The sequence below is a fragment of the Columba livia genome, chromosome 1, assembly GCF_036013475.1.
Source record: "Columba livia isolate bColLiv1 breed racing homer chromosome 1, bColLiv1.pat.W.v2, whole genome shotgun sequence".
Lineage (NCBI taxonomy): Eukaryota > Metazoa > Chordata > Aves > Columbiformes > Columbidae > Columba > Columba livia.
In genome coordinates, this window is record NC_088602.1 from 190,387,464 (window position 1) to 190,411,969 (window position 24,506).

General features: G+C 42.4%; 1 protein-coding gene across 4 annotated transcripts in view; it reads left to right on the forward strand.

Annotated features, from left to right (window-relative positions):
• The first annotated feature begins 4,417 nt into the window (after positions 1-4,417).
• MAPK12 (mitogen-activated protein kinase 12) overlaps positions 4,418-24,506 on the forward strand; it is a 40,089-nt gene continuing 20,000 nt past the window's right edge. The window contains exons 1-4 of one of the 4 annotated variants that reach the window (XM_065048917.1): positions 4,418-4,793; positions 5,628-5,757; positions 15,993-16,051; positions 16,642-16,753. In XM_065048917.1, the coding sequence (XP_064904989.1) occupies positions 4,678-4,793; positions 5,628-5,757; positions 15,993-16,051; positions 16,642-16,753 (417 nt within the window). In that variant the 5' untranslated portion in view covers positions 4,418-4,677. Of the gene's footprint in view, positions 4,794-5,215; positions 5,294-5,627; positions 5,758-15,992; positions 16,052-16,641; positions 16,754-24,506 lie in introns of those variants that run through there. The other 3 variants (XM_065048915.1, XM_065048916.1, XM_021298391.2) reach the window with 3 other exon arrangements.

Consider the following 24,506-nt stretch of genomic DNA (forward strand, 5'->3'; position numbering starts at 1 on the left):
CTAAGTTTTCACTACAAGCAGGGAATATATAGGGAATTTCCTATATGAACACTGATCTTACAACCAATCTGACACTAAATCCATTAGATGGGAAATTTTTACATAATGAGTGAAACTGTCCAATTAGGGTTCAATCCTGCGTGCATACAAATGCTTCATTTTGCACTCACATAGTCCCCCAGCTTCAATTATTGTTCCAAATTAAGATGTGTACTGTAGTACTGAGGTTTTAGCTCATCCTTTTAGGTTCCAATTTGATCACAAGTAATACTGAATGCAATAGAAATACTGAATCAAAGTGGCAGCCCTGAGACAAATATACATTCAATCTGCCATAACTGGCAGCCTCCGCTGAGCCATACTTTGCTCTTTATAGAATAATATTCTGCAGATTAGCACTAAGGTAATATATTCCTATTCCATACTCATTTTATAATAAAGCCCAAAGGCTCAAAGCAAGAATAAACCCTCGTTAATGTTATATTCTGTTCAAAAATGACACAGCGTTCTCCTGTCCTGTCCAACTGTCTCATTAGATTGAGATGGAAATGCAACGAATGTGACGTTGAGAAGGATGGGAAAGCCAAGGTACGAGTGCCACTAAATTTTTGGTGGCTTAAGCAATTGATGTGTACAGTTATGTAACAACAAATATGTAAAGCTATCCACAATATCTTCTAATGCTCTTTTTGTATGATTTTTGCACTGAAGTTGGGAAACTCTTCAACATGAGTATTTGTTTCTTCTGTGTGCAATAGCATCTCAGATTGTGATAATCTGTGATAGTTTAAAAACTAAACTCCTACAGTTTATTGTAGGAATGAGTATGAAGAGGACCTTGAGTCAGGCTTGGAGGAGAAAGAGTCAGGAGAATGTTAAAAGCAGTTGGTTTATATACCCCCCTCCAGCAAACAGGGATAATAACAGGGTAGGCAGTAGTTATTTAGTAAGTGCTCCCTCGACCTCTTGAACAAATTAAATGTCCAGTTTAAAAAATATATATTAAAAAAAAAAGGCATTTAGGTGATGCATATTCATTCCTTTCTACTGCTGGCTGAGTACCCTCACAGCACGGCCAGGCTGCCAGGGGTGCCCCGTGTCACTGGAACTGGAACTGAAGCACCCTGCTCAGGGGTCAGAGAGACAAAAACGGAAAAGTTGCAAAATAGCTGGCAGCAGCTCCACTAGGGAAGGGTGGGGACACAATAACATGGGAATATTTTCAGATGAAAACGGCGATTTTCTTTTTATTTAAGTTTTTTATTTATTTAATTTATTTGTTGTAATAAATAAAATGGACTTCCTTCATGGCAATGTATCGAAGTAGATAAGAACAGAGTACTTTTTGAAGGTGGGGATGGAAAGCCAGTTAAAAAAAAATAATATCCTAGGAATCAGCATTTGACAGTTCAGCAAGACTTCATGTTTATTGACATTTAAGGTATGTTTTACAGAACTAAATTATTCATATGTGAATTAGCGTATCAAGAATAAAATGACCATGCGAAACACATCTTATAGACATAGACAGAAAGGTGGGAAGATGCTTTTTTAAGGACTTCGCATGATCTCCCACTTTCCCCAGGTGAATCCACGTTGCCAGTGCCTGGACTGGATCAAGGCCCCAGTGCCCTCCCTGCTCACACAGACACATCTCCCGCACCAGGGCCCTGTGGCCAGCCCGCAGATCAGCTCCTGACAAACCACGCCGTGCCATTTTATCACTGCTATTTAACAGCTTGTTGCGAGCAGCGTTGCCATCAAACTCTCTCAGCAGACTCCATACATGCCAAGTTTCTCGCGAGAACATGATCAGCTTTCTTGCAAAGCTCCTGCTCCAGCACCGAAGCCTCGTGTCCAGGCTGGAGTGTAAATTGAGCTCCTGGTCCCTGGAGAGATCAGACAGACTACTGTCCGCATCCCATCTATCTCATATGTTTTGCAGCTGATGGCAACCTTCCAACACATTGAAAGTTGGCTGCAGAAAGAAGGAGAAGGAGAAGGAGAAGGAGAAGGAGAAGGAGAAGGAGAAGGAGAAGGAGAAGGAGAAGGAGAAGGAGAAGGAGAAGGAGAAGGAGAAGGAAGGAGAAGGAGAAAAAGAAAGTAAAGGGAAAGGGAAAAGGAAAAAGGAAGAAACGTAGAAAGGAAGAAAGAAGAAAGAAGAAAGAAGAAAGAAGAAAGAAGAAAGAAGAAAGAAGAAAGAAGAAAGAAGAAAGAAGAAAGAAGAAAGAAGGAAAAAGGAAAAAAGAAAAAGAGAAAAAGGAAAAAGAGAAAAAGGAAAAAGAGAAAAAGGAAAAAGAGAAAAAGGAAAAAGAGAAAAAGGAAAAAAGAAAAAAAGAGGGGGAAAAAAGTATTGAAATGAATACTGGTAACACCCTTGCCAAGCTTCCCTTTATGGGATGGGCATTAGAAAATACAGATTTTTTGCATAATTAATGCATCTATTATTTTTTATTCATGATGTCTGAAGAAGGTCCTTCTTTGTTCTATAAACTTTACAATTAACATATGCCAAAAGCAGAAACATCTGATAGCATTCCTTTTTTAATTTACACTGTCAAGCACACATTGCCTGGGATAAGATACAGCCGTAGTGTCCTATTAGTCTCATTGCAACAGATTGTCTTTGGGAAAACACAACATCATCTATCCAACTGAGCTGAGCACACGATGCTGAGCCCTGTGCATTTTGCAATTCTGCTGTTAAGATCTATCAGCTGTGAATGGATCCAAGCTTCTTGTCTCACTTCCTTCACAGACACTTCTAATGGTTTTATTAGACAAAGCTGCCCTTGTTCCAACAGTGCTGATGTCCTAAGGTTTTCAGTAAGTTTATCAGTTCATCTGCTGTATGTGTGACCTGATGCAGAAAGGTGGTCTTGTATTTGACAGATGCTGCTACTTCATCCATCCACAGCAAACTATACCTAAATCCTTACACAAAGGAAAAAACATGGAAAAAACAGTATTGGCCATCTTTGTCAATGAATTTTAAATATCTTACAAAAGTTGTTCTGTAATATTCTCAGCTTCTGCACAAGAGACATTCATCTTGCTGCTGGGTTAGTACTTTCATCTGCTGTATGAAAATCATCTACTTTATGCCTTGATAAAAAGCAAGCAGTAAGAAAGCATCATTTTTTCATAACTGGATAAAGGAAAAGTACATGAGGGATCAAAAGCAGAACTAATTCTTATCATATTAGAAACATAAATATTTGTCATTAAAAGTAATTTAACTAATGGACTGGCTCAAAACTGAGCAGAAGCTGCTCTATCCTTCACCTTGACCAAAGCACATTTCACTCCAGTCATCATCTGAATGGCAAACGTGGCATAAAAGTGATGTCAGAAATTAAAAAACATAATAATAATAAATCTGCTGGGACAGTAGATTTTAAAAACAAATGGGTATCATTAATCTAACACTTGACACAAGCCTCATGTTACTTGTCAAATGTCAGAAGGTTCGTTTCCATTGTCACTCAGCCAGAGAGTCAAACAGGTCACAGGACGGCAGAGAGCAGCGCTGGAACACACCGCTAGCGGGATGTTTTCCACCTGTACCCAACACGTACCTGACTGGAGTAGGGAGAGCGGGTAGGGCTGCTCTTCCACATTTGGGAGTCAGGCACGAAAGTCTGGGCCCATAGCAACTACAAAATAAGCATTGGGAACAACAAAACTTGGCCAGATTGTCCCTTTCGAGCAAAGCCACAAATTGAACTCTAGTGACAGTAAGTCTGAATTATCTAACCTCAGCAACATTGCAACATTGCTCAGGGGTGAAGTCAGACAAAACAAAGGCTTTATCAGACACTGAAGGGCAAAAACATTAATTATATTCACACCAATTACACGTAAAAAAAAAAAAAGTAAGTAGAGAAGGTCTTTGCCTCACACGGGCCCGTCCAGGCCTATTTACTACACTGAGGTTGCTATTATCCGTACTCCAGCATGACAATTGTTTCAAGCTGCTGCTTGAACTGTTTCATATCTCACCAGACACGCATATGGGACCACTTGCTCTGAGCACATGAATCGCGCGTGGGGTTGTTTCTCTTTAACTATTGTTGAAACGTGGGGTCTGACCCTGCGACGAACCGGGAAGCCCTCAGCCGTGCACCTCCGTGCAAAGGTCGTTTGAGAGCTCGCTCCTGTGCTCCCAGCTCTCACCAGTTACAGCCCCTCACACTCCTTAACGCTTTCCTGTAAAGGCCGGATGCATTTCATCAGATCCAAAACAGGACCGCAAAAGGAGCCCCGAGTGAAGTGCCACACCGTGGCGTGTACACGCACAAGACGGCTGGGATGGATTTACTTTCAGCTCCGTAGCAAGGACTTGTGCAGGCAGCGAGAGCCTCGGCACCTGCTTCCCCGCCCACGCGTGCTTCGGGCGCTGGCAGGCGGGACTCCCCTGTCACCACGCAGCCCCGTGCCGCCCGGAGCGCAGCCCCAGGTGCCGGTGCCGGTCCCTCCCGGTGCCCGTCGCAGCCCCGCCGGGGGCGGCGCGGGGCGGGCGACCGGGCCCCCCGCGGGGGGTGCGCGGGGTGGGGGCGGGAGGCGCCGTTCGCCCAAGCCCGGCCCCTCGCCGCAGCCCGGCTCGGCGGCGCCGGCCGCTCCCGCTTCCCCCGGCCCGGGCTCTTTGTCGCGGGTGCCGGCGGGGGCCGCAGCGCCATGGCCTCCCCCAAGAACGGCTTTTACCGGCAAGACATCACCAAGACCCTCTGGGAAGTGCGGGACCGCTACCGGGACCTGCAGCCGGTGGGGTCCGGCGCCTACGGAGCTGTCTGGTGAGCGGGGCGAGCAGGGGCAGCCCCGGGAGGGGACGGCCGGGGCCGGCGGGACGCCGCGGTGACCTGTCCCCGGGCCGGGGGCATGCTGCCCAGCCCAGGGCTATGCTGCCCAGCCCAGGGCGCTCTCGCGTTGTTCCCTGACAACTTTTCCCAGTTGTTGTGTCTGACCCAGCCTGGCCCCGCCCGGTGCTGCTGGGCCCCGCGGGAGCGAAGTGGGGCGGCCCCGCTGCCCACCTCGGCGACCCCGAGCCGGGCTCCGGGTTGTGCCGTGGGGGAACCCCGGCCCTTGGTGGGGCAGCCGGCGGACGTGCCGCCTTTCGTCCCACGCGTGTTTGCGTCCCGGAGCAACAGAGCCGTGGGCGCAGCCCCAGCCCTGCCCGAGGAGCGCTGTCCGCGACTGCCAGACTCGGAGCCGGCCCGCGGGGTGCGGTTCTCCCGGAGCTGCAGCGTCCCCAAAACCCGTGGTACTGGCCCTCGGGACGGGACACTTGATTTGGGTTTGTGCTGTTGGGGGATTTGAGGCTTTTTTTTTTTTTTTTTCCCCCGCCCTCCCCAGCTGTTCCTCTTTAAAGCTTTTGAAAATTGGCTGCTTTTCATCAGCGAGCCTGGCAGCCTTTTAAAGGAGTGAAACTAGACGCTGGGTGCTGCCAGTGAGGTGTTCTGGGGTTGTGGTCTCCTCCCTGGGCACAGGGAGGCCGTGCAGGCACTGGCAGGCAGCAGGTTGAGGGCTGGGCAGGGCAGGATGCAGCTGCTCTCCAGCACCGGTGGAGTGGTGGGGTTTGCGGTCTCGCTTCAGTCCTTGCTCACCAAACTCTTCCTAATCCCTTACAGCTCAGCCGTCGATGGAAGAAGTGGTACTAAAGTGGCCATTAAGAAACTGTACCGCCCGTTTCAGTCTGAACTCTTTGCCAAACGAGCATACCGAGAGCTGCGCCTCCTGAAACACATGAAGCACGAAAACGTGAGTTGGGTGGTTAGCAGATATCCTCCAAAAGGCTGAAACCCTAAAAACAAAGAAAATATGCAGATTCGGATGAGGCAGATATGTATCTGAGTGGAATTCAGGAAACTTTTGGCCTGTCTTTTGTCCATCTGTCCTTCAGTTGGCACAAACTAGAATATCCAATGGGAAACATCATTTCCATGTGGGAAAGGTTGGGTTGGGAAGATTAGGACCACAGTGGAATTTGCATTCCGAGCTAGTGAGAGAGATCGAGGACCAGAAATTACCATCTCCATCACTGCGTTCCAGTGAGATGCAGGAGAAGGCAGAGCATGGGTCTGTACCCGCGTGTCTCAGGTGCTGGCATCTCTTTTTCTCTGAACTTGCATGAGGATGGCTATGGTACACATGCATATCTTTGAGGAGGGGGGTAGGGCTTTCTTTTCTTTTCTATCTTGCATGAAGCATTTGAAAGTTTTGCATTTGTAGTAATATGAAACGGGAGAAGTTCATGAATGACTAAATAATTTGCTTTACTGGGAAGCAGAGAATAGGATGCAGAGCTCTGCACAGATTCCAACATAATGTGAAAGAAGAACAGCTGTAGAAAGAAGTGCTGAAAGTGTCATTGAGATAAAGGTACTTAATCCCAATGGTGCTTAGTAGTTTAAGAAGAAAGTAAAGAACAAGAAAATTGTATTAAAACAGTTATTGTGGAATCAGAACATGGACTCCAGGTGAGAAGGGTCCCAGAGTGGGCCTGGAGGATCACAGTAGTGGCTTTAAATGCTGTTTGTCATGAATGCATGTGAAAAAAAAATGAGTTTGGAGGGAGCTGTTAAATTAGTGCATAAGAATCTGCTTTAAGAAGTTAATAATGTGGGAGATTAAGAGTATAGTCCCATCAGATGGCCTTCAAAGAAAGTTAAGAGATCAAAAGTGAGGATAAGAGAAACTGGTTATAACAATAGCCCATCCATGCCATTTAATGTTATGGTACCGACACTGTGTGTACCAACAATATATGCTTTCATTTTGAAGAATAATCTGTGGGATATCCTGACTGTTCAGAAAAAAAACAGACCTTTTTGTAGGCTTAAGAACCTGTGTGCCTGTTAATATTTCCGTCTGAATCTTTTAATACCTTTGATAATTTTACTTGATTCCTTTGAAGTAACTGCTTCATAACCACTGCTGTATATGTTAAGGAGTTAAAGTTTGTAGGGAACTTCTGTGTCATGCATGGACTTTCATACTCTCAGCTTTTTTCTTTACTGAACATTTGGGAGCAGAGCAGCTTGTGCAGTTGCCAAGCTCCTAACTGTGTCCAGAATTTTGAGATTATTTTTCTTCCATTTCCCAGAATGATCGGTTGGGTAGCATTTTCCACTCCTGGCGGTTTTTATGCAGTGTATGCCCTTCAGGATAATACTCTGGAACCCCTCCATGGGCTTGTTTGATGATTAAAGAGTCTAGAAGAAAATGCTCCCTGGGGAACATGAGCACAATCTGTAAATGTTACAAATCAACATATATGAAGGAAGGGAATAATTTACAGTCTTAGGAAACAGTTCGGGCCACAGAAAGAAGAATCTAGTCTATGTACTAAAGAAAAGATTTACCATGAATTATGGCATTAGAGAACAAAGACTGAATAAATGATCCTGTAGGGATATGTGGGCACTGGTGAGTCAGAAGGTGACTGCTCCACCCCTCCGTGACCAGGCTTACATGGCAGAACAGCCCATCAAGGAATTTCCATCCACCACCCCAGTCTCACACCCTTCTGTCAGTCGTTTCACCCATAGTTAATTACGAATAGCAACAACACCTTTTAGGATTTCTAATGCCTGCGCTGATCTCAGGATACTCCTTTAGCCATTCCACCCATCCAGAATTAAACCAGAATGGCAATATTGCTCCTTGTCAGGATTTCCAGCCCTTCTCCCTGCCCCGTTGACCATTCTGTCAAAGAGCCTCTTTTTGCATGTTTCTGCCAAATGATGGATTTGCAGGCAGAGAGTGAGATCCTTTCTTATCCACATCAGCAGCCCCCAGTGTGCTGTGCACACCTTTAATGACATGTGACAGGACAGATGTGCGTCCTCTGTCATTACCATTGTGGCTTCTGTGGATCTGGCTGTGGAGTTCTGAATGGGTCCCACTCACGCGGGTGCACATCTCCTTATAATAGGAATTAGTAGAAATAGAACACTGATTGAAGGAGCTTTCCTGATTTTTCTATTAACTAGTATGTTATACTAGTATACTAGTTATACTTCTATAAAATAGCAGTTATCTGTCTTTCTGGCTGTCCTGTAGATACAACTGCTATTAAAAATTAATACAATTGAATTGTTTCAAAGACCACAATACAATAGCCGTGCCACTGTTATCTCTCTCTTGGGTGCTGGTTATCTAAATATGTAGAGCAGGTGGTGTGTGATAGCTGATCTAACGATACATCCACAATGGATTGAATTAAAATCTCCACCTTGCTTTTTTCCTACTTCAGGATATAAATTCTTTCAAGGTTCTGTTAATTTGGTAGTTAAAATTATATCCAATTCGCCCCTCTGATCTGTTTTGCTTTTAAAATGACTTCTGTAAGCTGATGCATTTGCTGTTGGATTGCATGAAAAGTGTGATGTTTTGTTTGTTTTGGCATAATTACCTCTCGATGGACCATCTCTGGCTTTCATAGCTTTTAGGGAAGTGTTGTTATTAAGCATATAGCAATACATTATCATAGTTTATTTAACCTTATGCTGTGTTCAGAATGATGGAAGAAATTGTAGTGGTCTGACACATTGTGTTAAAAATAGCATCTCTGGTCTTCCATTAAGGTAGCAGAAGATACCATTAAGCCTATGCCACAGTAATACAATTCATCAGCATGTCATGCTTCAGTGAAGAAAAGAGGAAAACTTCTACGTAATACCCTGCATGACCTCCATTATAGACCCTTTGAGGAATATGTTCATCTCCTTAATGTGGAAGGGTTGTAGGATGATCTGGAGTCCTGTAAAGACAAATACAGTAGTCATCCTGCTGAATTTTACTGGAACTGTATTTTAGCTTGCAAGGAAGATCTTACAGCAGCCTTTGAGCACCGAAAGGGGACCTGCAAGATGGCTGGAGGGGGACTTTTTGCAAGGGTGTGTAGTGATAGGACAAGGAGTAATGGCTTTATACTGAAAGAAGATAGATTTAGATTAGATATAAGGAAGAAATTTTTCACCATGAGGGTAGTGAGGCACTGGAACAGGCTGCCCAGGGAAGCTGTGGGTGCCCCATCCTTGGAAGTGCTTAAGGTTAGGTTGGATGGGGCTTTGAGCAACCTGGTCTAGTGGAAGGTGTCCCTGCCCATGGCAGGGGGGTTGAACTAAATTATTTTTAAGGTCCCTTCCAACCCAAACAATTCTGTGATTCTGTGGTTCTGTGAAGCTAACTCATGGCTTAATTTGCATGACTATTTAGGCGTTTTCAGGAGGAGGCCATTCTGGTTGCTGGTTACTTTCATTATATGTGCTGGACCTTTGTGCTCCCTGATGGCTCTCAAGCAGGACATTACTTAAGTGTAGTGAGGAGTATTTCTATATGAACTGTGCAAACTTGGTAGCAGGCGACTTCTCATCAACCCCTGGCAAACAATACAGAAGAAAAATGATGTTGAGGACCATGAGGCAGAGGCTGCATGTGAAGAGAGTGAGACCTGGCTGTTGGAAGATAAATCACTGTCTTCTGTCTTTAATTATGCTGATATATATATGTGTGTGTATATATATATATATATATATATATATTATTTTTTTTCTGTAGGGCTTTTAATTTGAGAGGACCTGAGATGTTTCACAAACATCATAAGCTACTGAACTACTGCTGCTGCCTAACAAGCAGTCTAACCCAGATCAATTCCTCAGACATTGCCAAAAAGAGAAGTTAGATTCCAGCAGTATAAGCTGCTGGATCACTGTGTAGCTGCAAAAAAACAGATATTCTGGCACAAGAGAGGGAATGGTGTGAAAATGAGGAATAAAAACAGCTAAAGCAGAATGAAGAAAGCACTGGGTTTTTGTTGTGATTTTTTTTCCACTTCCTTTATTCATCCTAGCTTGAAGTATTCATCCCACTACAGCCATTAGCAGCTCTTGATTTTTTTTTCTTCAGCATCTGCTACATCTTGTATAGAACAACAGACCGTTTGCCTTTAGAAAGATTTTTTTCACTAGTGCTGCTTTTGTTCCCTATTTCTTTCTGTTTTGAGTTCAGTTAAAGTGAGGACCCTTAAAACTATCTGTTAGGGCTCCAACTTAAAACTAAAACAAGTAAAAATATGGCCAATATGCTAACTTTGTCCCTGACTTTGGCTTTCAAACATTTGCACACCTCTGCATCCATGTATTCTTCTGAAGTTAGTAGAGATGTCTGTCCATGCAAAGCTAAACCCAGACAAGTAAGCAGAGACGCAGAGCCTTTAGTTTTATTTGGCAAATAACTTGGATTTTATGATGCGTTTAGACTGGAAGTGATGCTGTGATACCCACACTTGTTAGAACAACTGCATAGTGCCTTTACTGGTCCAGTCCTGGTGCCCATCTCACCTCCCAGTTTGAAGTTGGCAGCAGGAGTGCAGAACAGCTGGTGGGGGGAGATGGCACTGGGGAGAGCGAGAGAGAAGCAGCTGCTCATGGTGATGTCTTGTGTCACAACAGAGTGTGGAATATATGAAAGTGCGGTATACAAGTATGTGTGTGTGTGTATGGATATACCTATGTATACATATAAGCACATATAGTAATTCTGACACAGTTCTACCGACTTAAATTCTGAATGTGTTTCTGGCATAAACTTTTTGACAAATGCCCATTGAATAGTTTTTGGGTCAGTTAATGTTCTGCAGATGGTTTCTTTTCATGGAAACCCTGTGTATAAGAGGCAACTGCAGTATTTGTTTAAAGGTGCTCTATATTGTACTCTGATTCATTGCTCTGAGTGGAAATTATTCTCTGGTGTATTCCCACATCTGAAGACCGGTGTATGTTTTGTATTATGAGAACCATGTAGCTTTTTTTCTACCTTCTGGGAGGAACTCAGGTATCCAACAGACACCAAACTGTCTGTCTCTCTACAGTTATGTTTTTGAGGATGGTTGAGGCCCTCTCTTCTAGGTTGGCTAATATTTAACTCTGTTGACTTCTTCATTTTGAAAAAATGTTGAGTTTTTTATTTACACCTACACAGTATCCATCAAGCAAGGGGTTTGTTTCAGAGAAAATGGCGGGGCACTCTATGTTCTTGCCTGAAAAAGTCTTAAACCTGTCACCTTTTGCAGCTCATCTAGCCTGACATGAGCATTTGAAGAGCAGCAGCCTCTGCAGTGTACAATATCAGACCAAGAAGGGAGCTGTAGATGAGTGATGCCTTTACAGATGGAAGCACGCTCACTTCATTAGCTTTCCCGCAGCAAGTCCTGCAGGACCGCACCAGCTAAAAATTGACACCCTTTGGGTACATAAGTGCCAGTAAAGTGCAGTTTGGGAATCCTGGCTGGTGGTGGCAAGTCTCCTTATGGGTCCTTATGAAAGCAAAAGTACGGTTATAACTGTTTATTGCTGTCAGAAGGTTGTAGAGGAGAAACACTCCTGGGTGTTTTTCTGCGGGTGAAAGCCTAGCACAGCGAGGGAGCTGACAGGCCACCAGAGTCACTCATTTTGGTACTCAAAAGCCAATAAATCAAAACAGTGGTATCAGTGGTCACTTCTGCTTATTTTTACAAACCTGCCTAATAGGTGTTTTACCTAAGCAGGGCTTCAGCTAATAGCCATTTATTCACACCCCAGCCTTGGGTAAATAAAGCAGACTTATTAGCCTAGTCCAGTAAATGAAAATAAGGTAACACCGAAACCCAGACCTTTTCTCTTCGAATTGGCATCCAGTCCAGAGATGAAGATGTGTCTGTCCGCAGGATTTGGATCTGTCCAAGTGTTACATATGGGTCCTTTGAAAGAAGAGGGTAGTGACACTCATGGGCACGGTTTGTGCCTGCTGGTGTGCTGAGTGGCAGGAGTCCATCAGCAGCCATCCCTTGTGTCATGTAGCAGTAATCAGTGAGGAAGAAAGGTGACTGTGGAGCAAGCCTTGTGTGTGGATAGTTAAAATTTTAAAAACATTGAGACTTCTTAGTGTAGTAAAAGGATGCAGGTGCCCTGTGATGTGGAACAGCGCAGGAGCATGAAGCTAACCCTGCAGAAAATTTAATGCAGCATAATATGTAGTTCAGCACCACCCTAGCAGGGATCTGTCTTAAAAATGTACTTGTGTTTGTCGCCCGAGTGCCAAAGTCACTCAACTTCACTGTGTTTTCATGCATAACATCCGTAAGAGAAAGCAGCACTTACTGAATAAGAGCATAACCTACATTACTTATTAATTTATACAAGATCCGAGTCTTTCGTTGATGTGCTGCTGCTTACATCAGAAACTTTCCTTTACAGAAATGCAGTGGAACGGTCCTTGAATAAAATTAATCCAAGACATCAAAGTGCAGGGCAGGATAGAGATGAGGAACTTGTCACTGTTGTGCTCCACTGCTGGAATAACATTTGGAAAAGGAGGCAGGTGAGGAGGGTAGGGCAGAAACCACCTTACCAACACAAAGCTGTTATTTATTTGTTGACAGTAGTTAAAGTTGGCCAGGGTGGTCATTATAAATGTCTGGACAGGACACACACCAAGTGTAGGGATGAGAAAGGCTGGAGACATTGCCACCTACCCCCACTGGTTCATGGGAAAGAGACACAATCAGCAAAGTAAATATATTGAGTAAAAGCATACCTGTGGAAAACAAGTTAGACCAATAAACAGGTAATTTAGCTGTTACTGTGGTTTTTCTTTGCAGGGTGGTGGTAGAGACACAGTATCACACTCTCTCTTGAAGGTAAAAGCAAGGAAGGTATTTCCATAGAGTCTGCAGAAATACTGGTTCGCTTTTAGTTAGATGGGCAGTAGGAAGCGAGGTGCATCCTTTGTGGGCCAGTTCATCTGAGAAATTGCCTTTGGCAGGGTTAATGGGGGAAAAAAGAGACTCTGAAAGGGCAGTGCTCCTGCCGGTTTCCACAGATGCTTTTTGTTGCCATTGCAGAGTGTACTGGGTTCGTTCCTCAGCTGTGCTTCCATCTCTGATAGTATCAGTATGTGTGTTGAAATAACATAAAAATAGATCTACAGAAGGTTTCACAGATGTCTCTGTTACATTTCATATGGGCCACAGTATGAAAAATAAAATATTCTTGTAATTGTTTATGGGGCTTGCTTTTGTGCTAGGACATTATCTTTAAGTATTGTAAAGATTTTTTTTACAAATACTGTATTTAATTGAGAGCATTTTAGACAGACACAGAATCTTCTGTGGTATTTTGGAGGAGGGACTTTCCTACACTTTGTCCAGTTCTTTTCCTGAAGAAGTAGCTGGAGTTGTGTCTTCCTCAGAGGATTTATTTTATCCTGTACCTCCTTGTCCTTAACATATCATTAGAAAGATGTGACCCACTAATGACTCTGCTCCACTACAGGAAAATCATCCCAAAGCACAGCTATTAAATAAAGATCAGTGAGGAAAAGGAAATGGGTCCCTCACTTTTATTTTTAAATGGATTAACTATTAGTATGTCTCATCACTTTGGACACTAAAATGCATTTCAGGATTTTTAGAAAGCTGAAGTAAGAAGAAGAAAAGAAGTATTGTGAAGTCTTTGGCATGTTAAAAACATTTTCTGGTTTATTATTTAAAATCCCCTTCAGCAGGCGCTGAGTGTTGGTCTCGGTGCTGTTCTTCACTGCAGAGGATTCGCAGTAATGATCAGGTTGTCTCCATCAGTTTGCAACATTACCTCTGCAGTAATCTATGTGGTATCTCAGGCAGCATTAAGTAACTACCGGGAACTCTTCAATGGAGAAGTAGTTTACTTCAATGGAGAAGTATTAAAACATGAGTCAACTTCATTAAGTGTGTTTTTGGACTGGTATGTTATTTATGGAGATGTGTTCTTCATGCTTCCCCCGTGTTTCGCAGCGGGTGCCTGAGAACGCCTCGGTGCAGGTGGATGTGGTACAGGGCCATGCTGTCCCATCCTCTGCTGTGTCCCTTCTTGTGGTGGTGGTGTCCCTGTGCCTTTCACTGCTACAGTCACATGTGGTGGGGTTTGTTTTCTTACATATCTGGCTTAGGTAAATGAAGACATGGAAATATCCCATTGAAGAAAACAAGCAGGACTTCTGAAAAAGTGAGGATTAATAGAGGAAGAAGTGCGTATTGGATAAGATTACTGTTAAAACATTAACTTCCTTTTTTTAATACTGAAATCTTTGGAGAGCACACAACTTTTCTGGCTGTGTATGCTCTGTGTGTGTACAGGCTGCCTTAGGAAATGCCCACAGAGCTGCATTATGCTCCATTGTTGTCACATACATCTCCCTAATTCCTCTCTCTTCCCTTTTTGTCCCTTCCTCCACCTAGAAATTGAAAACCTTATGTAAAACTGTCATAAAAAAAAAATCTTGCTGTGATGTTAGCACTGAAGGTATTACTTCAAATAATATCCACATCCTCTGTGAGTTTAATTATTGGTTTATGGTAGTTATATTATTCTTTTTTGATTAGGTTCATATGGCAGTCCTCAGGAAAATATTGTTAGTGATTTTTTTCAAAGATATACATGGCTACGAAGAAAAAGAGTTGTAATTTTTTGTCTTCCTCTTTATTAGTTTTTCTATCTTGTTCATCATTGTGACATTTTGATAATATCCAACTTGATAATATCCAACTGTAGTAGTTCTGCCTGAATGTGGAAGAGATAAAAATACATACAGTAAGGATTTCATCACAGTTGGAGAATTTTATTTAAAGTTTTAAGGAAAAGGAAGTTGCCTTTCTTGCATTTTTTTCCTGCATTTCTGCTCTTGCTTCTCTTTACTTTCACATACCTTTTTAAAATAACTCTTGGGGTTTTTTAGCAATTAAGACATAGTAGTAATGCCCAAAATCCATCTTTATTGTTATCAAGGTGGATTTTTCAGTCCTTTCGGTATTTTGATGGTAACATCAGACAGCATAATATGCTTTTACCCCAGTTTCTTTCTTGTGGTTTCTAATTTATACAGTTCTAGTTTGATGTACAGTCTGATGTCCTTAAATCGTATGGCTGTGGAGATGGGGCTGAACAAGCTGATAAAGGTTACTAGTCTTTCAGTTTGCTTTCCAGCAAACCCCTGCACTGCCCTATTGCCACGGCAGCCTGCGCCTGGGAAACACCACGAGCCGTCCAGGGTTTTGGAGGCTTCCTCTGAGCAGACAGAAATGGTGGTGAATTAGTAGTAGAAAAGAAGCAACTCTAAAAGTCTGTGCTGTCAGCATCCAAGCTGACATCTGGCTTTAGACAATTCCAGCTACACCTTTTGGAGCATCAAGTTCTGTATATTTAATTTTGTGGTGTTTAATGGGCTGGAGAGAAGCATTGTCAGTTACTGTAATGCATCTGGTCAGTTCATATAGTTCTGCTGAAAAGCACCGTAGTAGGAAAAACTGTGGTGGGAAATCTGTCTTACTAGATGGTTATTTCTTGGTTGAGTGATATAGAATGATTTTGTTTGACAAAAAATAATCTTAAGGAGAACCTAAGGTATAAGTCATAGTAAATCATATTAAGCTCTTGATAATTTAGTCTTTATAAAGACAGTCTTGTTCTAGTTTCTTCTCCATACTCCCAGTTAGATACTGTAGTCTGTGTACCTCAGTTACCTGTTACTGAAATTAGAAGACATCTGAAGTGTTCCTCATTGTCAAGCAGCAGGCCCAGCTAGGTGTATAGCGCTTATGACTGCTTCAAGTTATAAACCAATTTGTCTGCTTTATTTTTGTCACTTTAGTGGTTAAAGTTGTAAGGTGCTCTCTCCTCTTACATGAAACTGTCAGCCTCTGAACTTTTTGTTCAAGTAAATACATATTTTTTTATTTTTTATCACAGGGTCAAATAGCCCTCAGAGTTACAAAATTTGGCACATAACAAATCCTGGTGTTGCTAGGCACTGCTTTAGGTATTTTTTCTGCCATCATTATATCTGTAGCTAACGTCTCACTATGGAAATATTTTTGGTTACATTTTTTCACTTATTATGCAGTTCAGGATTTCAGGATTTTTTGTGTTAATATTAATCCATGTGTTTTTTTTCTCTCCATCCTGTCTTACTTTTAGGTCATTGGAATATTGGATGTGTTCACACCAGATGTAACCCTGGAGAAGTTTAATGACTTGTAAGTTGTCTGTGTGTGGGAGCAGGGCATCATCACTTGTGCAGCAGGAAGGATTGTTGCTTTTATAAATGGAGAATTCCAAAATTGTCGCTTCATGGTTGTTTTTTTTCTGAATTTCATTGTTATATAACTCTTACATGCAACTTCAAAATTCGTAGGCTGATGTTTTCAGATTGTCCTTAGAACCAGTTACTTGTCTTGTAAGGTGTGTACTTCTTTCAGTAGATGGCTGCTAGTTCAAAGCTATGATAATGATTGTGAGATAAATAGCATTGCGTGTATGTCTTTGCTTTCTATGTAGGTGTCTTTGAAATATAACATAGCTCTTGGTTAGGTTCTTTCTAACTAGTTCAGAATCTGCACTCTTCTGATAACTAGTAACTTCCCATAATTAGTGACAGGGTTGGGCTGTAGCTCTTTATGACTGTCAAAATGGATAAAACCAGAGAAACATAGAGGGCAGGGGGATGATGATGGGATTGTTTGGTAAATGGAATTATCTATAATTTATTGTTGTCACTGAACTATAACATACAGTTATGGTTAAATTTATTTGCCAAAGTTATTCTGTCCTTTTTTTTTTTTTTTAGCTACCTCGTCATGCCTTTTATGGGAACCGACTTGAGCAAGATAATGAAGCATGAGAAATTAAGTGAAGACCGAATCCAGTTCCTGGTATATCAGATGTTGAAAGGCTTAAAGGTTTGACACTATTAATATTATTTTGATCTCACAATCTTTTTTCCTAATAAACCAGTTTGGAAATCTGTAAATACTTAGGATTTGATAGCAGGATAAAAATTTAGCTCACTTTGTAGTGACATTCTGCATAGAAGTTGTTTTGTGATGATAAATGTTATCTGGGGTTTTTTTCTATCATGGTTTTGTCTGTGCCTTTTTTCAGGCAAAAAGAAAAGTCGTTCAAGATCTGTATAGTATGTTGATCCAAGATGACCTTGGTTTCCTTTATTTGAGTACACCGGAAGTCCCTTTGCCACATGTTGTGCTGTGCCCAGCTGGAGAGCATAGAGACTAAGAATGAAACCACTGAGTTCAGAGACAGGAGTCCCTTTGAACTGAGCCCCCAGATATGTCATCACCTTCAAATTTATCTAATTTGAAAATTTTTTCATGGCTTGCCAATACTGGCCTGATACATTGTTGCTAAGGTGCTCTGCACCCAACCTGCTCTAAGTGTAGTATCTTTCTTTGCTCTTTTGAAGAACACACAGATATATATATTTGTGTGTGTGTTTGTTATATACACATATATGTGATTGGGGAATGCGGGGGGGGTGGGGGGGGGAATGTGTATTTTTATATGCATAGTACATATATAGGTATGCTACATACAGATAGGTGTGGTATACATATAATTAACATATAGGTGTGGTATTTTGGGGTGAAACCCTGACCCTGACAGAGATTCTGAGCCCCGTTGACTCCTGGTGCTCATACTGGGTTTGGGAAGTGTTCGTGGACCACAGTAAGTGCTACTTTGGTCCCTTTGTGTTAAAAGTGCAGTTCTGCAAAGTACTAAAGGTCATTGCTAAACTTAAGCAGGTAAGTCATTTGGATTATTTCCATATTGAACTACCCCTCTGAGCCAGATGTCTGAATGTTTTCTGTCAAATTGAAAAAAAATATATGTCCCCTGCATAATATGCATATGAAGTTAGAGTCTCTGAAGTCTCCAGGTCTGGAGCAGCTTTGATAAAGAGGAAAGGCTGTGGATTTTTAGTGACAAATCTGAGTGGAGGTGGCTGAGAGGAGCACAGGTAAAGCACTTAAAAGCCCAAACTGTATAGGCACCTGGATTAAACAGCTGTGAAAGATGTCAGGAGGGAGTCCACTGGAAGAAAACAAACAAACAAAACCAAACAAAAACACCACGATTTTTTAATGCCTTTTAACAGACTCACTGAGATCGGAAGGAACCTCTGGAGACTGTGTAGTCCAACCTCACTGCACAAAGCAGGGTCAAACTGAGGAGACTGCTCAGGATCTCGTGCACTTGTGTTCTGAGGATCTCCAAGGATGGAGACTCCACAACCTCTCTGGGCAAACTGTTCCAGGGTTCAGTCTTCCCTACAGTGAAATAATTTTTTCTTATGTTTAAATGGAAAGTCCTGTGTTTCAGTTTTGGCTGGTGGTGGGCCTCCAGCTGGATCTGGGCAGTTCAGCCCACTGACTTCGTCAGCTTTGGTCCAGGCAGTTCAGTCTACCTCACTGTCCATGAATCTAACTCATTCTTCCTCTGTGTATGAGGGTGTTATGGGAAAGAGTTTCAAAAGCCTTGCTACAATCAAGATAAACAACATTGATTGCCCTCCCATCATCCACCAAGCCAATCATCTTATCATAGAAGGCTAACAGGTTAATCAGGCATGATTTTCCCTTTTGAAAATTCATGTTGACTACTGTCAGTCACCTCCTTATCCTTGTTATATTTGGAAGTGCTTTCCATAATTATTTACTTATTACCTTCCCAGGGAGTGAGGTGTGTCTGACTGGCCTTTAGTTCCTTGATCCTGTTCCTTCTTGCCCTTTTGGAAGACACGATCAATGTTTACTTTCTTCCCATCATAAGGAATATCTCCTGATCACTGTGACTTTTCACATATTATTGAGGGGCCTCACAATGACTTTGGCTAACTTCCTTTACCATTCATGAGCGCATCCCATCAGGGTTTGTGGACATGTGTCCATCCAGTTTGTTTCAATGTTACCTATTCTGATCCTTCTCCACTGAGCATAAGTCTTTCTTGCTCCCAACTTTACCAGCGCTCTCAGAGACCTTTAATTTGGCAAGTATTAGCACTAAAGATGGAGGGAAATAAGGCATTGACCACCTTTGCCTTTTCCATGTCCCTTGTCACCTGAAGCTGTACCTCATTCAGCAGTGGGTCCACATTTTCTCTAGTTTTCTTCTTGCTCCTGCTGTGCGCATAGAAGCCCTTCTTGTTGCCCTTCATGTCCCTCACCAGGTTCAGCACCAGGTGGACTTCACCTTTCCTAACTCCATCTCTGCACACTTGGACAATGTCCCCACATTCCTGCTGGGTGACCTGACTCTGCTTCCACCTCTTGTATGTTTTCTTTTTATGTTTCAGTTTCTCCTGGAGCTCTTGGTTCATCGTGCAGGCCTCTTGCCACCTTCACTTGATTTTGTCTTCTAGTGCCTGTTTTTGTGACATGCCAGCATTTAACACTGTGAAATCATTAAAGGATTCATAAAAGGCCAGAAGGGACTCTTCAGATTCGTCTAGTTTTGAACTGTGTAGAAAAGTTTCATCTTGTAGCTCTTCCAGTAAGTCATGACTTAGCCAGAGCATGGCATCTGGGGAAGAATAAAATTATTTCAATGTCAAATTTTCTTATACTTGAACAAAAGGTGTAACCAGACTCCATCCTTAAGTTAGTTCTTGGGGTTGTTGGGATTCTTTGTGATTCTCTTTTTTTTTTTTTTTGAGAGAGAGAGAGAGAATAACCCGGACTATAAGCCTAGTTAAGCCTGACTCTTAACCCCCCACTCTTTCTCAGAAATGATGTTTATATTAATCTTTCTCTTGGATCTTATACTTCTGTGGACTGCAGAGCCAACAGCTATAGTAAAACAACATGCCTTTGAATTTTACTGACTCTCACAGAGATGATTCTAAAAGTATTAGCTGTCATATAATTTGTATGTTTTTTCTTCCTCTCTGCTAAATACTGTTTATTATTGCTACCGCTTTTTTTTCTATTTGGCTTTTTAAAAATGAAACATGATTATTAAAGTTTGTATCTTACAACACAAAAAGATACTCTTTAAACTACCTGTTCATGTATAACCTATATTACTGTGAAATGAAAATACTCCTCAATCTTGACTGGCACTGCAGTTCTTAGATTACAGTGTTTGCTTTTCGGGTGTACTAAACCATTGATTGTAAAAAGGCTATTACTTCCTTATTATTTTTTTTTCTTTTGGTGACAATTCCAAGAGGAGAAAAACCTTGACCTATTTCTGCAGGCTCCAGCCAGGCTCTCCTGCAGTGATGGCTGTTTAATTCCCTTTGCTGCTCTGGAGATACATGTTGTAATGAGGCTGTGGAACAGCAATGTCTGAACTGAATGTTGTTCCTTGGCTGCTGCTTGCACCGTACAATTTTGGTTTTACAGTCCTGCGCCTGCAACATACAGCATATGGGCAGACTTTGTGCTGGTGCGGAGATGAGTGGCATCAATGTGCTGAAGGTCTGTTGCACAGGGATGTACTCGTGCAGTGGAAATATGGAACTAGTTTTGATACACGAAGGCCTGCATCCATCGGGATGCTGATTCTTCCAGATTTATATTTGCATTGCCAAACACTATTAAAAATGAATAGCATCACAGGACAGCATTCCATTACTGCACAAGAACCTCAGGAACAGCATACACAAGATTCCTTTGTCTCTCAGTACTTAACAGATACAGAAGGGCAAGTAAATAGTTTTAGTCCTGTCACAAAACTTAGTAAGTATACTTTGTTGTTGAATCCCACATTAGTAATTTCTCTTTGACCGTACCATAGATTTTGTGTTATTCATTCAGCAGATTTTCACTTGCATAGCCTTTTACATAGGCTAAGTAATTATCCTTTTTGTTCTACAGTTGTGCATTTAAACATGGTAATTCCCAATTTACAAATGCAGAAACTAAATCCAGGTTTGGGGAAATTTGCTTTATTTTAACTAGAGGGAATTCACCTCTGATCTGTGCTTTAGAAGTGGAGCTATGATTTCAGTTTTGTAGTTAGTTCCCTAATTGCAAAGCCATGTCCTAAAAATTGTTTTCTCAAGGACCGTATAAGTGGAGTGGTCTGTTTAGTTCCAGGTAACTGTCTGGGAGCCGGTTTCCAGCAGAGGCATGCTGCTCCCCAGAGATGGAAAACGTCATTTGTTCTAATTTTGCAGACAAGCAACATATGAACTGTGAAAAATTAGCCTGAGTTGAGTGCAGTGGAAAGGATGAATAATGAATTTAATTGCAGTGAAATGGCCTAGAAATATATTTTGGTCCTAGTGGCCTAGATTGTTTCACAGAGGCCGATAGAGTGGGGTTTGTAAGCCTCGAAGGCTGACACTGAAGTCTGCTGGTCAGTAAATGTGGAAGGCAGGCAGAGCAACTGTGCATGGTTGATATATCTGAAGAAAACAGAGCAGGAATTAAAGAGGATGTATTGGGTTTGTCTGGCAAAGTTGGGTAGTGGAGGGCTGCAGCGGTGGCTTCTATGAGAAGACACCAGGACCTGCCCCCATGTCGCATGCAGCCGGTTCCTCTGAACCTGAGCTAAACTTGAGCCCACCAGCAATGTTTGTGGCACCTCCGGGATAACGTATTTAAGGAGGGATAAAAAACACTATGCAGCAGCTGTGAGAGGAGTGAGAAAATGTGAAAGAAAGATCCCTGCAGACAGCCAGGTCAGTGAAGAAGGGGCAGGAGGTGCTACAGGCACCAGAGCAGACATTCCCCTGCAGCCCGTGGTGCAGCCTGTGGTGAGTCTGGCTGTCCCTCTGCAGCCCATGGAGGTCCGTGTCAGAGCAGATACCAACATTGCGGCCCTTGGAGGATCCCACACTGGATCAGGTGGATGTGCCCTGGAGGAAGCTGCAGCCCATGGAGAGCCCATGCTGGAGCAGGCTCCTGGCAGGTTTTGTGGCAAGACCTGTGGTCCCTGAGGGACTCAAGCTGGAGCAGTCTGCTCTTGAAGGACTGCACCCTGTGGAAGGGACCCCATGCTGGAGCAGTTCATGAAGAACTGCAGCCCATGGGAGGGACCCCACGCTGCATGAGGAAAGGAGTGTGAGGACCAGAGAACAGCGGAGACGAGGCGGGATGACCTGGCCATTGCCCATTCCTCTGTGCCACTTGGCAGGAGGAGGTCGAATAATCAGGAGTGGCATTGAGCCTGAGAGGAAGGGAGGGGGGCAGGAAGGTGGTTTTAGTTTGTGGTTTTGTTTTTAACTATGCTATTCTGTTATTAATTGGCAATACATCGAAAATCTTCCCCAACTCGAGTCTGTTTTGTCCATGATGGTACCTGATAAGTGATTTAGTTGTCCTTGTCTCAGCCCACAAGCTTTTCCAGTGTATTTTCTCCCCGCTGTCCTGCTGAGGAGGGGGAATGAGAGATCGGCTTGGTGGGCAGCTGGTGTGCAGCCAAGGTCAACCCACCACAGAGGAAAAGCAAGAAGTTCTCCATGCAAGCTGCTGTTCCCAGGGTTCTCATTCCAGTTACAAGGCAACCAGCAGGGCTGCTTGGACAGTCTTAGTGAATAGGTCTCTCTGGTCTCTGTAGCTCTGTCAAATCTTCTATAATAAGTGGTTCGCCTGAATATTTTTCCTCTTGCCCCACATTTTTGAAGAGCACAACTGTACTTACCTCAAAATTACCAGCAGGAAATAAGACATTATTCACTAGACTCTTTTGTCATTTCCTATTGCATAGCAAACATTTGAGAACAGTCTTTACTGTATCTGTTCCATTAAATTTTGGATTCTTCCTGAACCAATTCATCCAACTGTAGAAATGCACCTAGTTGGAAATATCTTTAAGAAATAGGAGTGGTCCAGGGCTTGAGGGACATTCTTGCAGCACTGTCCGTGCTAGGAAGTGGGTTGATGCAGTATTGCTAGCATGCAGAGAAAAAAAGAAAATGAGTTGGCAATTTGTTTATTATTTAACGGGTATCAGTAAGTTAGCTGTTGTAGAAAGATCTGCCAAGTTTTGCATTAAAATCTCTTGCTTTTTAAGGACTACTGGATCTGAATTAAAGACAGTCCATCGGTGTTTACTTAGATTGCTTTTTTGATGGAGCAGGAGAACAAAACATACACTTAGCTAGTGCTCAGTTGAGGTATTATAACAAAAAATACTTGCAACACCTGGGAGGGAGGAATATGCCACTTTGTAGATCTTTGTTGTAAAACTCTTTCAACTTCCCAAGCTTAGCCTCTCATTTTTATAATATGTATTATTCTTTTGCACCTTTTAAATTTGATGGACTCTCTTTGTTGCTTTTTTTGTTTGGGTTTTTTGTGGTTTGGTTTGGTTTTGGTTTTTTTGTGTTAAAGATGTTATCTGCAATCTGCATTTGTTCTTTGTGTACAGTACATAAGGACTTTATGGTATCTGTATTTATGTCTGGTAAAAGGCAAGAAGGCTGTCCAGCATTTTTGTCACATTGCATACTTCTCTTGTAACAACCTCTTTACATGTGACAGTTAAACGTGTAGAAAAAGCTCTGCATGAGTGATGTATTTTGAAAGGCTGAGGAGATTTTTTGCTAAGCCCCCAAGTCAGTTCTTTGCAGGCTTCATTTCTACATTCTCTCTGTGGACTACCTCTGGATTGTTTGTATGCCAAAACGTGATACAGGTTTGATTTTAAAATATGTATATAAATTGGAGTCAATAGAATGTTTGTACTGAGTTCAGGAAGATTTGTATCAAGCCCTCAGGTCTTTGCTCTGTAAGCCCATACAGTCCTTGTTTGTCAGTTAGTTTCTGTTCTCGCCATTTTACTGTCTTCTTTCTATAGAGAAAGAAATACTCATTTTTTTGGTGACCCTTGTAAATTATCATAATTTTAACTTCATCTGTGGTACAAAAAATGTGATTTGACACTACTTAAAAACAATGATGCACCTCTCCTTTCTCTGTTTCCTAGTCGGGCCTTAGTCTGGCATTAAATTTTATTTAAGTATGAGCTTGCAACTTGGAATGGCTTTCATCAATTCTTGTTTGACAGAAAACCTGTGTATTGTCAAAGAGTACAGAAGCCAAGCTGAACATAAATGTCTTTATGTTGGTGGAAAGGAGCTGGGGTTTCCAGCACTTTCAGTCTGTGGTCCCTGTTCTGCAGCAGTGCCGATTGGGTTCCTGTCCCCAGGGGCCTGGGGGGTGGCTGGCAGCCCCGTTTCATTATTTGTGCAGTGTTTAAGAATGGACAGATAGCTCTTGGGCCATGCAAACACCTGTTCACGCTTCTTTTGCCATACTCTGGTAATATTTAACTGCTCTAATTCTCTTGTTTTGTCATCTCTGTTTTACTGCCTGTTGTTCACATTTACGTTTTTTCTGCTTCTTTGCTTTCCCTTCCCCCTCTCACCCATTTACTCTTTAGTTTTTCCTTTCCTGCCAAGTCACTCTTCATTTTGCGTGCTGCCTAGAATACTTTCTCCTGAGTATTTTCTAATTCCCTTTTGATTAGCTTTTTATTTTGTGTAGAGATTGCATATACAGACAAGAATGCCTAGAATTTAGACAACTGTTGAATAGCTTCCTAGCACAATCTGAAGCTTGCATTCAAGGATTTGTACATGCTACCGAAGATTGTCTTCAGGATAACGCACGGAGTTCCTTTGTTCTAAGGCACTTCACTCACATTAACTGGGTTCTTAATTCAAGTATTGTTCAGATGAAGTGG